Raw genomic sequence first — 12,560 nt, forward strand, 5'->3', positions numbered from 1 at the left:
CAAATCCCGCAACGTGATGAAGATTGGAGGGACATGGTAGACGCCCACTCTGCTAGTCAGTGTGCTGGCATCAAATCCATGCCACCCTCATGTTTCCAATTGGCTGCTTTACCATCATTCGGGCCGCAAAGAAGTATTGCGAGGCAGCATGTGCCATGTTCTCCACTGCAGTCGATAACCATGCGTCACCCCGCCTGTGATAAGGCCCGAACGGAATGTAGACCGGACATGCCTGCTTTTTGCTGGATCGATGGTCTCACGATATCATTTCCGAGCTTTGAGAGCCCACACCGTCCTTTCTATGGATGCCATATCAGATGAGCAGGATCGCCAGCCTCATCCGGCGTTATGTGCTGGTTTTTGTGCGTTGTTACGCGGCAGCTGCGTATTCGTAGGCTTATCTGCCCAATAGAGCGCGATCACTGTGATGGACAAACAGGAATTCATCCCGTCTTTTAGTAGAGGCGCCATTTGCGGGTGGTCCCCTTGCCAATCACAAGCCCCTGCTCCATAATGCGATACTTCCCCGCCTTGCCTTAGCAAGAGAGCCCCATAACATCTTTCCACTCGAAGGCCCCATGGAGTGACTATGGCATCATGCTGGTAGTGGGTTGAGAGCAGCCGTGGAGTATTCGGAACTATATCCATACTTTGTTCCATAGGATTTTGAGCCGCAATAAACTTCGTGCAGCCATGTGTCAAATTTTATTTTCCAATGAAAGTCGCCCGTTCTGTGTGGGGTCTGCCAAACGTTACGGACAGCATACATACCGAAATTCAATGGGCGGTGACAACGGATTTTGAGTATACCTGAAGCAAAAGCAGAATGAGACTGACGCCTTCTTTGCGCAAAAAGACGCTATGTTATTCCCGAATGGTGTCTCCTTGTGCTTTGCGACCGCTTTCGGTCCAACTTTTCCCCCTCTGTCTTGCGTAAAGCCTATGCATAGGCTATGCAGCTTACAACACCCTTTATCCTCGAGAATCATCTTCCTGATGGACAGTCAATGGTATTCCGTAGCCAAGCATTTTGAAGAGGAGTGATGTACCTCTCTAACCTTCGTCATAAACCGGCAAGACCACAGGCGCTTGCCGTTCTTTCGCTGATGGTAGCATCGTAGGGGAAATTTGTTGCCTCGACGACCTCGAACCTTGTGGAATATGTTCTTGCGGAGCTCTCAGGCGCCCACTCGAGAACGACGAATCCTCTGGTGTAGATTTTCCATCCGTGAAAGCGTACTTCCTCCGGGCCGTCTTCCCCACCATACACCTCGACCCCAAGTCTTGCGAGGAATGCGGGCGAAACGAGATTGACCCCATCTTCGGCGTCCGCTATTGATATATGTGCGAACCTTATGCTCTTTTTCGTCGATCGGCTCTGGACGCTTGGGAGGAAGACGGTCACCGGGACGGGTTTGGGTGACGATTGTGAGGACTTCCTCAACCGTGGCACGCTCTGGATTGCGTAAGACATTTGCAGTGTCATAGTGCAAGTAATTGGGAGGTTCAAAGATGCCTGTGCAAAGCTGGCCGAGTGTAGGGAGGACACACCTTCCTTGGAAGCCTTCTTCTTTGTAAACTCCCCAGACACTTGTGCATGCTTTGAAGGATAGGTATAACTACCCAGACGACTTTAGACAGGAGTAGTCGAGATAGAGCCGGAAGCGGCAATTCGGGGGCTACGTGGTTTCGATTGTGTCTAAGAAGGGGGGGGGGGAAGAGGCCGCACTCTTAAGTGCGCATCTGAGTTTCAGCAAAAAAGTGGCGCAGGGCAACTCCTGCAGAGGATCGACCTTAGTGGCAGTCGAGGGTTCTACGCATGTGCGTAGGCGCTCCTCAGACTCAGCCTTGGGTGATGCGACTGTTGATTAGCTGATTGCTGATGTTGCAATTTTATGACGTGTCGTAACTACTGGATGCAACATCCTGCTGCGTGGGAAAACCAGCAGTAGTGCAGAAAGGAACCAGCATCAGCAACCCGACCAAGCAGTGCTGGCCGTCTCGCACGCGAGCTAGCATGTGAGCTCATTGTCAATCCTGAGGCTGCGTAAGCTCGCGGTGATTGGCTCGCTCATGCTAAAGCCAATTAATGTGCATGAGATTATGTGGGTTGTTGGCGTTGGGGTGGGACGAGCTGGAACCAAGTCAGTAGTAAGCGCACTCACGCTAACAAATGGCTCCTTGAGTACACTTCTCTCGAAAAAAGATCGCTATGCTCTAGAGAGAACTTCACTTCGGTTGGCGGTCCGTGCCTCCTTTTTCTGTGCTATTGAAGATCCAGGAAGGGCTCTGTTGTGTTCAGTGTTCAGCTCGTGTGAGACTACATCCCTAGTGGTTACGTTTCCGAGACTTCGGGTGTCAGGCAGGTGCTTACAGGAGTGAATCCAAGACACCTGCGGAGAGCGCCGGAATTCAATGCAGCCAGGCGTGGGGGTCGACAGCAAGCCATATTAATCGGGCTCGCTTCAAAGCGGGGTCCCCCACTTGCTGCTTTCCCACGCCCCAAGCCTCTGTTCCCAAGTTACGCCCATCTAACACTGCCGCTGAAGCTTTGGGGAAATCCGCACATCTCTTGCCAGAAGTCTGCTACACGCTGATGGTGACGGTTTCTTTCATCATCAGGGCCGTGTTCACACGGCTCTGTCACAGGACCTCGTGGCTGTGGCCATAATCCCTGTCCGCGGAGCTAACTTCTACAATAGCCGATGCCTGCATGTGATGCAGGCAAGAAGATCGGTCTGCCTTGCTCACCCAAAAGGGTCGATTGAACAGCTCCGCGCCTCAACAGCGCGGCATGGCCGGGATTATGCAAGTGTTCACCTTCTGGTTAGGACGTCTATAATTAAGAACGAGGTTTGGAAGAAAGGAGGCAGGTTTGACCATATCAGCAATGCACATCTATCGTTGAGGATACACTCTAGGCGGCGAGGAGCATTCCCGAGGTAGCTGGGCGGTCGAGCCAAGGCGGAAGGAAAGGACTCGGGCGTCTCGAAACAAAGATCTCGAGCAAAGCACTATGTGATTGGATTATATCGGTGGAGAATGGAACCAGTGGGGTCTCTGTATCGAGGTGAGACGATGTGAGGTGAATAGGGAAGGCACTAGCTCTCACAGATGATCGATCGGAGGCCGCCTCGTGTATGTATGTATGTGTCAAAGCCCCAGCGCCGATATATTCGCTCGTTTACTATTGGAACGATATGAGATTGCCACCCAGAACGAGCCCAATCAGACCCGTCTGCGTCTGCCATAGGAGTTTGCAAGCCCGTCGATCCAGTCAGCCACCCATCGATGACGGTGAGCTGATGGAGCTAAGCGCATTGTCCCGGCTGCCTTTGTAGCCCCATATGCGATGGCAGTTGCTTCGCCCTGCGCGTCGCCCCGCTTGGTCTCTAGTGGATATGGTACCATATCATATGGTTGTAGGCTTGGGAAAAAATGAGTATAGAGCACTCCACTCACGACATTTTCCAAGTTGCAGATGTTCAATGAGCGAGTATTACGAAACCGTGGGTACCCTCAGGAGAACCACTGTAGTGAAATAATGAACGAAAACTCAAACACTTCCAGAATAGCCAGTAAAGAAGCGTAAGCAATGTACACTGTGCAGCCAGCCATCGATGCAGCCGCAAAGGTATACGTTGAACTTTTCGAAGAGTCGCGATCCGCTCATTCCAGAAGAGGCCCTACACAGCGGCAAGGATCATTCCTCAAGCTCCCAATGGAGTTTTCAGTTTGGAAGGTTTGTCTCTCGATATGCAGAGCACTGAGAAGTAGCCAACGCATTTGCTACCGGTCTCCGATGCATGCTGCAAGAAGTGCGCCTTGTCCGCCATACATGCAGGCGAGCTTGGTCCAGAGATAGCGAGGCTGTGAGAAGCCGCACGGCTTATATCACCAGCCTGACCATGGCGATAGCGCACACTCAACTCCTTCTTCATGAGCTCATATGTAGACGACGATCCTGAAGAGGACAAGCACGACTCGCTCAACCATGTCCACTGGCCAAGCGACCATCCTACCGTCTTTCAATGTACCTTCTGGACGGCCTATGCCCAAGAATGGTGGAGGACAGGAAATGCAAGGCGGAGATACCCCTCCGCAGACGGAGATGCCGGCGGCAACTCCTCCAGCATCAACAACCTCATCCCACGGTGACTATTTACCCCAGGGGTACCCTTCCATCTCTCTGGAGATGAGTGTCTACCCAGAGCTCGCTGTGTTCCGTCGGTTCGGGAAACTCAACGCGCAAAGCCTCTTGTACATGCAAGCCGAGATCCAGAAGATGGAGAAAGAACTGAACGATATCCAGGCAGGGAACTGTGTCGGCAGCCAGGAGCAGAAATGGTCGCTCAAAGACTGGTCATGGCTGGGCATTTCGGATGGTTCGGAGAGAGAGCCCCAGCTTATCGGCGACATTCGCGAGAGGCTTAAGGAGTACAGTGAGTATCCGATAGACAGCATCACTTTCTCAATACTAACGCAATGGTAGACAAGGCTCTAATCCGACAGCACAAAATCCTGCGCATGCCACCACCCGGAAAAAGGGACCTTTGCTGGCTCCAGGATTTCCTTCTTCGGCAAGAGATGACTGGAGACGACTCCAGCATCTGGGGGGACTCTAAGCAGCCCGAGAAAGGCGAGAAAGACTTGGTGACGTTGTTGGCTCGCCCTGACGGAGATGCTCTGTCGACATGGGTGTCAGAGAAAGCTGTCGACCACCTCATCCGATTCCAATGTCTCCGCTCTCGGGAGCTCCAGGAAGCCTGGGGCCGAGAGGGGTGCAAAGAAGAAACAGTCCGGAAATTGACTGCGACAGTGACTAGCGTGGTTGCGTCTGCCTTGCCGATTCTTTCTATTGTTGTTCTCTACTTTGTCAAGCCACTCGGAGCGCGCTTGGGCATCATTGCAGCGTTCAACGTCATGTTGGCCATCTCCTTGGCCGTGTTTACGAAGGCCAAGCGAGCGGAAGTCTTTGCTGTAACTGCAGCCTTTTCAGCCATTCAGGTGGTGTTTATCCAAGCTGACAGCAAAGGGCCATGAATCAGAATGTCCGACTGCCTGGCAAGCATGAAGCAGCGGCGCCCTTAGGCATGTGATTTTAACGTGTTTTCCCATTAATCATATGGTGCTGAACCATGAATCTGATGATCTTGAAACTATCTATGAATAGACCTCGCGAAGCTCAGCTTGAATTGAAAAAGGACCTACCCCATACCCCAAACTCCATGCAATGCAGCTATGCAGTATGAGACAAGGCCCCAAGGGAAGTGGACAGGCAAAGGGAATACGCCCAAGGGAAAATGATGCCGTAACACACAATGAAACTGGTGAAAACATGGAGCCTCGCCGAAAGTGAGACAGGCACAGAATGCAATGGGTGCAATCCGAACCCTGAAGCTCCTCCTATCCGGATGCGGATGGTGCACGTGCCAGCACCGGAAGTTGGAGGTACCGGATCCGATACCGGTAAGGCGAGCCACGGTCGACACCTGACAATCTCATGGCTTGCTAGACCTCGGTTGAGTCGAGTGCGCATCCTGTCTCACTCTTTGCAGTCTTGCCTGCTCCTGCAGAGCCCTCTGCCTCCTACGCGCTTCTTCTGCTGCCTGCCGTTCCTGCGCTGTGGAGATGTCAGCCGACCGGACGTCTCAGTGCTAGGCAACGACGTACCATTCAAAGAGACGCTGCGCGGTATATGACCTCCCTGGGTTGTCTGCGCGTAGAAATACCACTCCTTCTGGAAGAGCCTTTCCTCTCGAATACTCTCCTGGCCAATGATAATGTCAAATCCCTCCCCAGGCTCCGCAACGGCAAAATCTCCCGACAGAGTCCTCTCTTTCAAATGGACTTGCTGGTCTCTGTAGGGAATGTCTTCACCATACCACCACAGGCTCACTCTGGCCACCAACTCGTTGCTGCCCTCGATCCGATCGACCCGCCCAGGGCCGTCGGTGATGCGTTCCAACCTCAGTGGATCGATATTCTTTGCGCGCAGCCAGCTGGCAGAGACAAGGTTGGTGCTGCACTGTGTATCGAACCGGGCAGTGGCAAAATACCTGCGCTCACTGCCATCGATCCGACAATAGACTTCAATACGTCTGTTGTACCGTTCAGGCTGTAGCTGTTTGGGTTAGTTAGCGTCCTCCTTACAGACAAGTTCCTGGCCACTCACCAGATCGTATTCGGCGTCCAAACGGAAACAAGCCCAGAGCATGGCAAAGGCCTTTCTCCGCTTTCTTCCCCTGTGGCGCTCGGTGCAAGCGACAACTCCATTCTGCACTATCCTATCCACGTCGCTCGACGACTCTACGCCAACTACGGGCTCGCTCCCGCCCGGAGCCTCGCTCAGCGGTTGCGTTATCTCTGGCTGCCGAGACATATCGTATGTATCAAGGCGGCTCTGTTGGTGATCGGCAGGTCGTACGCTTCGCGAGCGATGACAGCTGGACGGTACCAATCGTGGGCTTCACAGCGAAGAATGCGGACGAGGCTGACCGTGATGGGGTGATATGACGTCCTCCTTACGCAGTTGGTGCCGGCCTGCGTTGGACTCGTCAGTAACCTCTCGTGTTCCTCTACTACCAATGATGCACGTTGTTACAGCATACCAAACGGTCGACCTCGATGTACACCTGATCACTGGAGGAGCACTGCCAGCAGCAACCCGAGCCCGTCTTGTCGCACGTCCTATATGAATGGGAAAACCCAGCTGGAGCCGAGCCGAGCCGTTCGTGATGGGTGCAGCGTGCCAGCCAGCAAGGACAGCAGATGGAACTTGGGCGGGGATAGAGTGCTGAGCAGCGCGGGATGTCAAGATCTCGACAGGGGGTCGATGGAGATGATGAATTCCGACGGCATGCGGCCGATCGCCGTTGGCGGCGTGTGGGGGTGATGCGTGCTGCGGGCTGCGAGCGATGACGGTGGTTGCGTGGGTTCGCAGTGCGCTGTCGATATCCCACTGTGATGACTCGACGGAGGAGTGTCGATGTTGAAGGTTGCTCTCGAAGAGCGCCGGTGCGAAGCTAGGTCCCGCGACCGGGAGTTGGCATGTGAGAAGCATAAAGAGGGTCGAGGGGGCGTTGATTCGCGGGGAGGATTGCAGCATGCCCGGCCGCCGCCTGCCCCCCGAACGCACACCAGCAGCCTTTGCTACAGTACCATGGCTCACCGCGGGCCGAACAACTGATCAATCATGCTCTTCTCTCGGCCCCTACAGCCATTGTAGCTTGGGTTCGTGACCAGAGCTTCGCCCCAAGCCGCGACAGCCTCTCCACCCTCCCTCGTGCACGGCAAACATCGCTCACTGCTGAATGGCCACTTGAAGGCGGAGCAGCGACCCCGCTGTTTTGTATCAAACATCCTGCTAATTTGTATGCCTAGATCCTCCATTTTACTCAATCAACTTCGAACTACTCAATTGAATCTACTCCTATGCTAAAGGTCGAGCAAGGTAGAATAGCCAGCCGGCGGCGCGTGGGCTCCATTGGCTGCTTGCCCGGTATGTTGATGACTCACTTGGCTATCAGATGGTGCGAGCCTCCGGCTTTCGGGCTGTCCTTTCGGTGGACAATGTTTAAGTGAAGCACGAGGCGGATCTCACGGCTTTGCCGACTTGACGGTGCCTTGTGCTATGGCTTCAAATGGAAGGGGTTTCTCGCCCAAGGAACAACCGTGGCGTCGCGGTGGCGAGATTGGTCTTGTGAGCTCGACTGTCTCCGGCCCAGAGGTTGGAGAGAGCATGATGGGCTGAGATGCCAACACGTGGCAGTCATGTGCACGCTCAGCCTTGCCTGCCGCATGCCGCCCTGTTTCCGCTCCGTCAGCCGAAAAGCCGCGGTAGCTGCTCGAGGGCTCCTTACGAAAAACAATCGAAGCAGCGGCGAACACCCAGTTATCGAGAACAGAGAAAGTGTCGCGGTTGGGCGGGTGTATACTTTCAGTTGTACAAGAGAAGGAATTACGCCAAGTCCAGCTCCAGCGGGGTCTCAACACGAGCTTGCCCGGAAATGACGCGCCGTTGAACTGCCAGGGCCCCTGGTGCCGGTGGCGGCGGCAGCCGCTGCAGCAAAGCGACGCCCTGCTGCAATGCATGATGTTGTCGTCTTCGCTTACATGCACGAGCGGAGACGTGGGGGTGGGGCGGCTCCAGCATCTTCTGTCGCCCAAATCCGAACACTTCTCAACAGCTCGTCAAAAGTGTGTTTCTTTCACGGCGAAATGTGGATCCAGGAATATCACTATGCTGAGTTTGACAAAGTGAGCTTTTCTATAAGGCTACTCTACGAGTTTCCCCTCTTTCCTCCAGGATCTTTCACCAGAGGATACAAAATCAACTCCTCATTCCCATCCAGACCACTGCAATTATCATACCGATTACCGAGTCGGTTCCCAGAGCACCAACAGCAGGATTGGCCCACAATCCGCTCATCACTTCTTTCCACTCACTGCTTGCAGCCAATCCGTCCACCCATCCCATCATCAACTCGATCGTACATCCAAAGCAAAAAACCAAGTAACTCAAACGCCGATATCCCTTACTTTCTATACAGGGAACTACTTCCAACGAGCCCGATGCCCGCGCGCACCCAGCAGCAGCTCTGGCAGACAGCCGCTTCGTAGCAAAGAACGGGACGAAAAGGCCAGCACGGAGAAGAAGCACATTTCCCACAAGTACATTCGCCGTCGAGGTCTCCGCCACCCGCCTCAGGGATGGAAGCAAAGCGAGACACACCGTCACGGAAAGAGGCACCATAAAACCAGCTTCCACACCACCCCGGCGCTGCTCTTCCCCTCTCTCCTCCGCCTTGGCAGACGGCTTCGATTTCAACATCGACTTCACCCCCTCCCGTCCCCCAATGCCCTCCTCAATCTCCGCCCCTATCAAAAACAGCGTCCCCGCGAACCCCACCGGCAACACCTGCGCCAACACGACCAGTTCACCCAAACTTCCCCCACTCCCTCTCCCCCGCCGCCCCTCGATCCCAACCACCAAACTAACACCCAAACTCCACAACAGCGCCGTCCTAACCCAGGCCCCGCTTGCCCCTGTTGCCGTTACCAAGTCGCGAGCAAAGTCGGTGAAGAGCGTCGAGCTGAGCATCCAAGACCATAGCTGCGCGACCATCACCTTCAACAACGAGGTGGGAAAGGGGTCAAGCCGCCGGGCGGCGCAGAATGCGTTGTAAGAGAGGCGGAGGAAGGAGAGCATGTGATAGGAGATGCAGGCGAAGGAGGCGGCTGCGAGTGAGGTGAGGGCTGTGAGGCGGTGGCGGCGGCGGCGGCGGTAAGCCAAATAGGAACGGGAGGAGGTTTGTGGTGAAGAAAGACGCAGGAGAAGGCAGTGGCGGTTGTGGAGGTAGATGATGACGCGTGTTGATAGGATAAGGGCGGTTGCGATGTAGGAGATGAAGAGGGCGGTGCCGACGTAGTTCGTTGGTGGGTTGAGGAGATCCATTATCTCGGGCGAAGTCGTGAGCAGGAGAGTAGCCTTGAGGGAGGTTCAGTTGTATCAAATTAGGTGGGTGAGCTTTTGGACCTAACATGTTGTCGTCGATGTATTGCCTGTAGACGTCATGGAAGACGGGATCGACGGTGCTAGTGTTGGCTCCCGCTCCAACCACGCAACTTCACTGTTGTCTACCCTGAACTAAAAGTCATTTACTTTTCCATACCTCGATGTGCTAATGAAGCACAATGCCTTCTGTAACTCCATCGAATGCCCCCCAAGAAAAAAGGGGAAAAAAGGGGGGTATGATCAACCAAAACAACCAGTTTGTTTCATGATCTCTCCTCCGCCAAATCAGCACGCCATCTACTTCGCCCTGCCCATTGGACCCCAATTCGCCCTCGGGTTCATCTGGTACCGCACCACCTTCTTGTTCTCCTTGTCCTTGCCCAACTCCTCGTCGAACACGACTTCCAGCTTATGTAACTTCTCCAAGCCGTCGTTGGGTGCCCACTGCTTCTCGATCTTCACATCGCTCACCTGATTCTCAGCCTCATCGGCACTTCCGCTTACTGGTTCCGCACCCTCCCCCTCCTTCTCAGTCTTCCTCTCTCCATGTTCCTCGCTCTTCTCTTCCTCCGTCTTTTGATTCGCCATCTCCACGTCTTCAACCACCCTCCTCTTCTCCCACACGCCCCGACCGGGCGTGTTGACCCTGAACTTCTCATCCTTGACCGGGCTCCGCTGGCGCACCCATTCCCTCATCACCTCCCAGACAACCTCCCATGGCGCATCCGTCTTGACCGTGCCCGGCTTGCAATGGCTCCTCGTGGTCCGGTAGCCCAGTCTCCTCATCGCGCCCTTGAACGCAGCATCGGGCAGCGCCTGGCAGTGCATGATGCGGGAAAGCTGAGACACACTGAAGAAGAAGGGGTGGTGGTCGACGATGGCCGGATCCATCTTGGGGATCTCGTCTTGGCCTGGGGTGGAGGGCTCGGCCGAGTTCGAGGTGCAAGCGTAGGGAGAAGGGGTCTCGAAAAGGAGTTCTTCGTGAGCGGTGCGGAGCATGCCTTCGATGCGGTCCATGGTTTGGTACGTGTCCTTGTCGACGGCTGGGAGGTAGCTGAGGATCTTTTCGATGAAGGCGGGGTTATGGAGGGGGCCGCCCCACATAGGTCCAGATAGCTGGAAGCTGTTAATATCAAGAGAGTTTTGCGTTGGGATAATCTATGGAGGTTGGGTCTTACATGAGTCTTGAAGCCGCAGTGAGGGCAGTGCGGTGGTGCCGAAGGGCCCTGCGCAAAGCTGTACTTGAAGTATTCCGTGCCCTTCTTGCCGACCTGGACATGATTTCTGGCCAGGAATTGCTTCGTCCATGCGCCGCAGCCCGAATCACAGTTGTACACCAACATTTGCTTACCAGCGAGGAACTTGACATCCGCAGGACTTTTCCGTACTCTGACAAAAACACGTGCGTAGTAGTCGATAGACAAGCTGAGGAGCGGCTCGATGCTTATGCCGTACTTGGCTGCTGTCGTGGCAATGGCGTGCAGGATCAACCGCAGGCCACATTCGTGAGAATGATACCCCTTCATGGGAAGCCCGCCGTATTGACTGTAGGCTTTCTCGGGGTAGCTGTTTGAGTTGAAGACTCCGGCGTCGGTGCAGGTCACACACAGGAGGCCGCCATCAGCAACTGCTTGTACTGCGCCGTCGAGGAATGGCACGGCTGTACCGTAAGGATCCAGATCAATCACATCGTACTTCTGCCCCGGGCCGCCGACGCCCTCTTGACCGACAAACTGGTACATGTGTGCCACCGCATTGCCAGTGACTGGCGTGATCTTGTGCTCCAGCCTGTTGTGCCTGATGTTGAGCTTCATTGCATCCACGGCGGAGGGAGAGAGATCGTTGCCGGTGACGGAGGTTGCGAAAGGGATTTCGTGGGCGTAGCGAAGAGCGCGAAGGCCGGTGGCAGAGAGCGCATCGAGAATGCGGAACTTAGGCCCTTTGGAGGCACCATTGGTCCGAGGGTTCTGCTGTGTTTCGCCTGAGGTTTGATCTGGCTGCTCCTCCACAGCTTCCTCGGCGGGCGTGCCCTCAGCCTTCTCTGCTATACCGGTCTCAGCCTTATGATTGACCTTCGCTCTCTTATTGTCATTACCCTCAGCAGCGCCTTCGTTCTCAGAGCGAGCCTTCCTTTTCCGCTCACTCTTCCTCTTTTCCTTCAACCGCTCCTGCGTGTATTTCCGTGCCTTGGAGGCAATTGCATCCTCGCCGTAGGCCCGAATGGCAAGTACACTGAGGTCGCGGTTGAACTGCTGGATCGGATTGTAGAAGACAGACTGCTTCTGCTCCTCATCGTCGCTCTTGCCCAGTTTCTTGGGGTCAACGGAGGTGGCGGTGTTTGGCGGGATGAGAATATGGGCCAAACCCTCCTTCGCAGTATCGTATTCCTTGCCATCGTGGAGGACGTGCTGGCCAGCGCGGGGCGGATCGGCGAGCGAAGCGGGCGCAGCGGTCGTGGTAGAGGATTCGGCCATGGCGGAGTTTGAGGAGTGAAACTGTCTGGCGAAAAGGCTAGTGGGGAAGCGCCACGCAGGAACCACGGCAGCACGAGGGAAGCGCGAAAGCCGGCGGAGGAGGGGTTGGCTGAAGAGGAGCCGCATCAAGGATCAACGAGCTTCGCGGGGACTGGAGTGACGCATTTCGGGCTCAGAAAATATTGGCCTGCGCCGGGGCATCCTCGGGACTTGTATGCACGGGCCAGCGCTTGTTTTTTAGCGGCGGACCCTTCGCGTCTCCCGCGGGTTGAGTCGCGTCTCCCGTTCCACCTTATCACCACCACATCTGCTCACAGGTCTGATGGGTGTCATCTAGCCGACCGAACCATCCCAAGCTCGCTGATTGGTGCTGGTGCCTGGCAAATACTGATTTCTCGCTTCGCGTTGTATTTTTAGGCCCACTCCCCTGCATCAGGATCCGGCCGGCTTGGTCTAGCTCTCGGTAGGCGTCGTTGCCGCCTAGGCTAGCCATCCAAGCACTCGCCTGCCAGCAACTTAAATACAGCGTTTCGTGGTTGTCTCCCTGTTCCCTCCCGTCAAGCTGCTCG

General features: G+C 55.0%; 3 protein-coding genes across 3 annotated transcripts; 1 reads left to right on the plus strand and 2 right to left on the minus strand.

The window, feature by feature from the left end:
• Positions 1–4,195: 4,195 nt before the first annotated feature.
• SLS55_001140 (uncharacterized protein) lies at positions 4,196–4,810 on the plus strand (the record flags this gene model as incomplete). Its single annotated transcript, XM_066772638.1, has 3 exons — positions 4,196–4,442; positions 4,493–4,661; positions 4,762–4,810. 3 exons carry the CDS (start codon positions 4,196–4,198, stop codon positions 4,808–4,810), a joined length of 465 nt encoding a protein of 154 aa, XP_066637917.1.
• Positions 4,811–5,545: 735 nt separating this feature from the next.
• Positions 5,546–6,217, minus strand: SLS55_001141 (uncharacterized protein; the record flags this gene model as incomplete). Its single annotated transcript, XM_066772639.1, has 2 exons — positions 5,546–6,028; positions 6,176–6,217. The coding sequence occupies 2 exons, from the start codon at positions 6,215–6,217 to the stop codon at positions 5,546–5,548; spliced, it is 525 nt and encodes a 174-aa protein (XP_066637918.1).
• A 3,597-nt stretch (positions 6,218–9,814) lies between these two features.
• Positions 9,815–11,991, minus strand: TRM1 (RNA methyltransferase tRNA(m5U54)methyltransferase; the record flags this gene model as incomplete). Its single annotated transcript, XM_066772640.1, has 2 exons — positions 9,815–10,633; positions 10,696–11,991. The coding sequence occupies 2 exons, from the start codon at positions 11,989–11,991 to the stop codon at positions 9,815–9,817; spliced, it is 2,115 nt and encodes a 704-aa protein (XP_066637919.1).
• Positions 11,992–12,560: the final 569 nt, after the last annotated feature.

The sequence above is a fragment of the Diplodia seriata genome (assembly GCF_021436955.1).
Source record: "Diplodia seriata strain FDS-637 chromosome Unknown scaffold_1, whole genome shotgun sequence".
NCBI classification, from domain to species: domain Eukaryota; kingdom Fungi; phylum Ascomycota; class Dothideomycetes; order Botryosphaeriales; family Botryosphaeriaceae; genus Diplodia; species Diplodia seriata.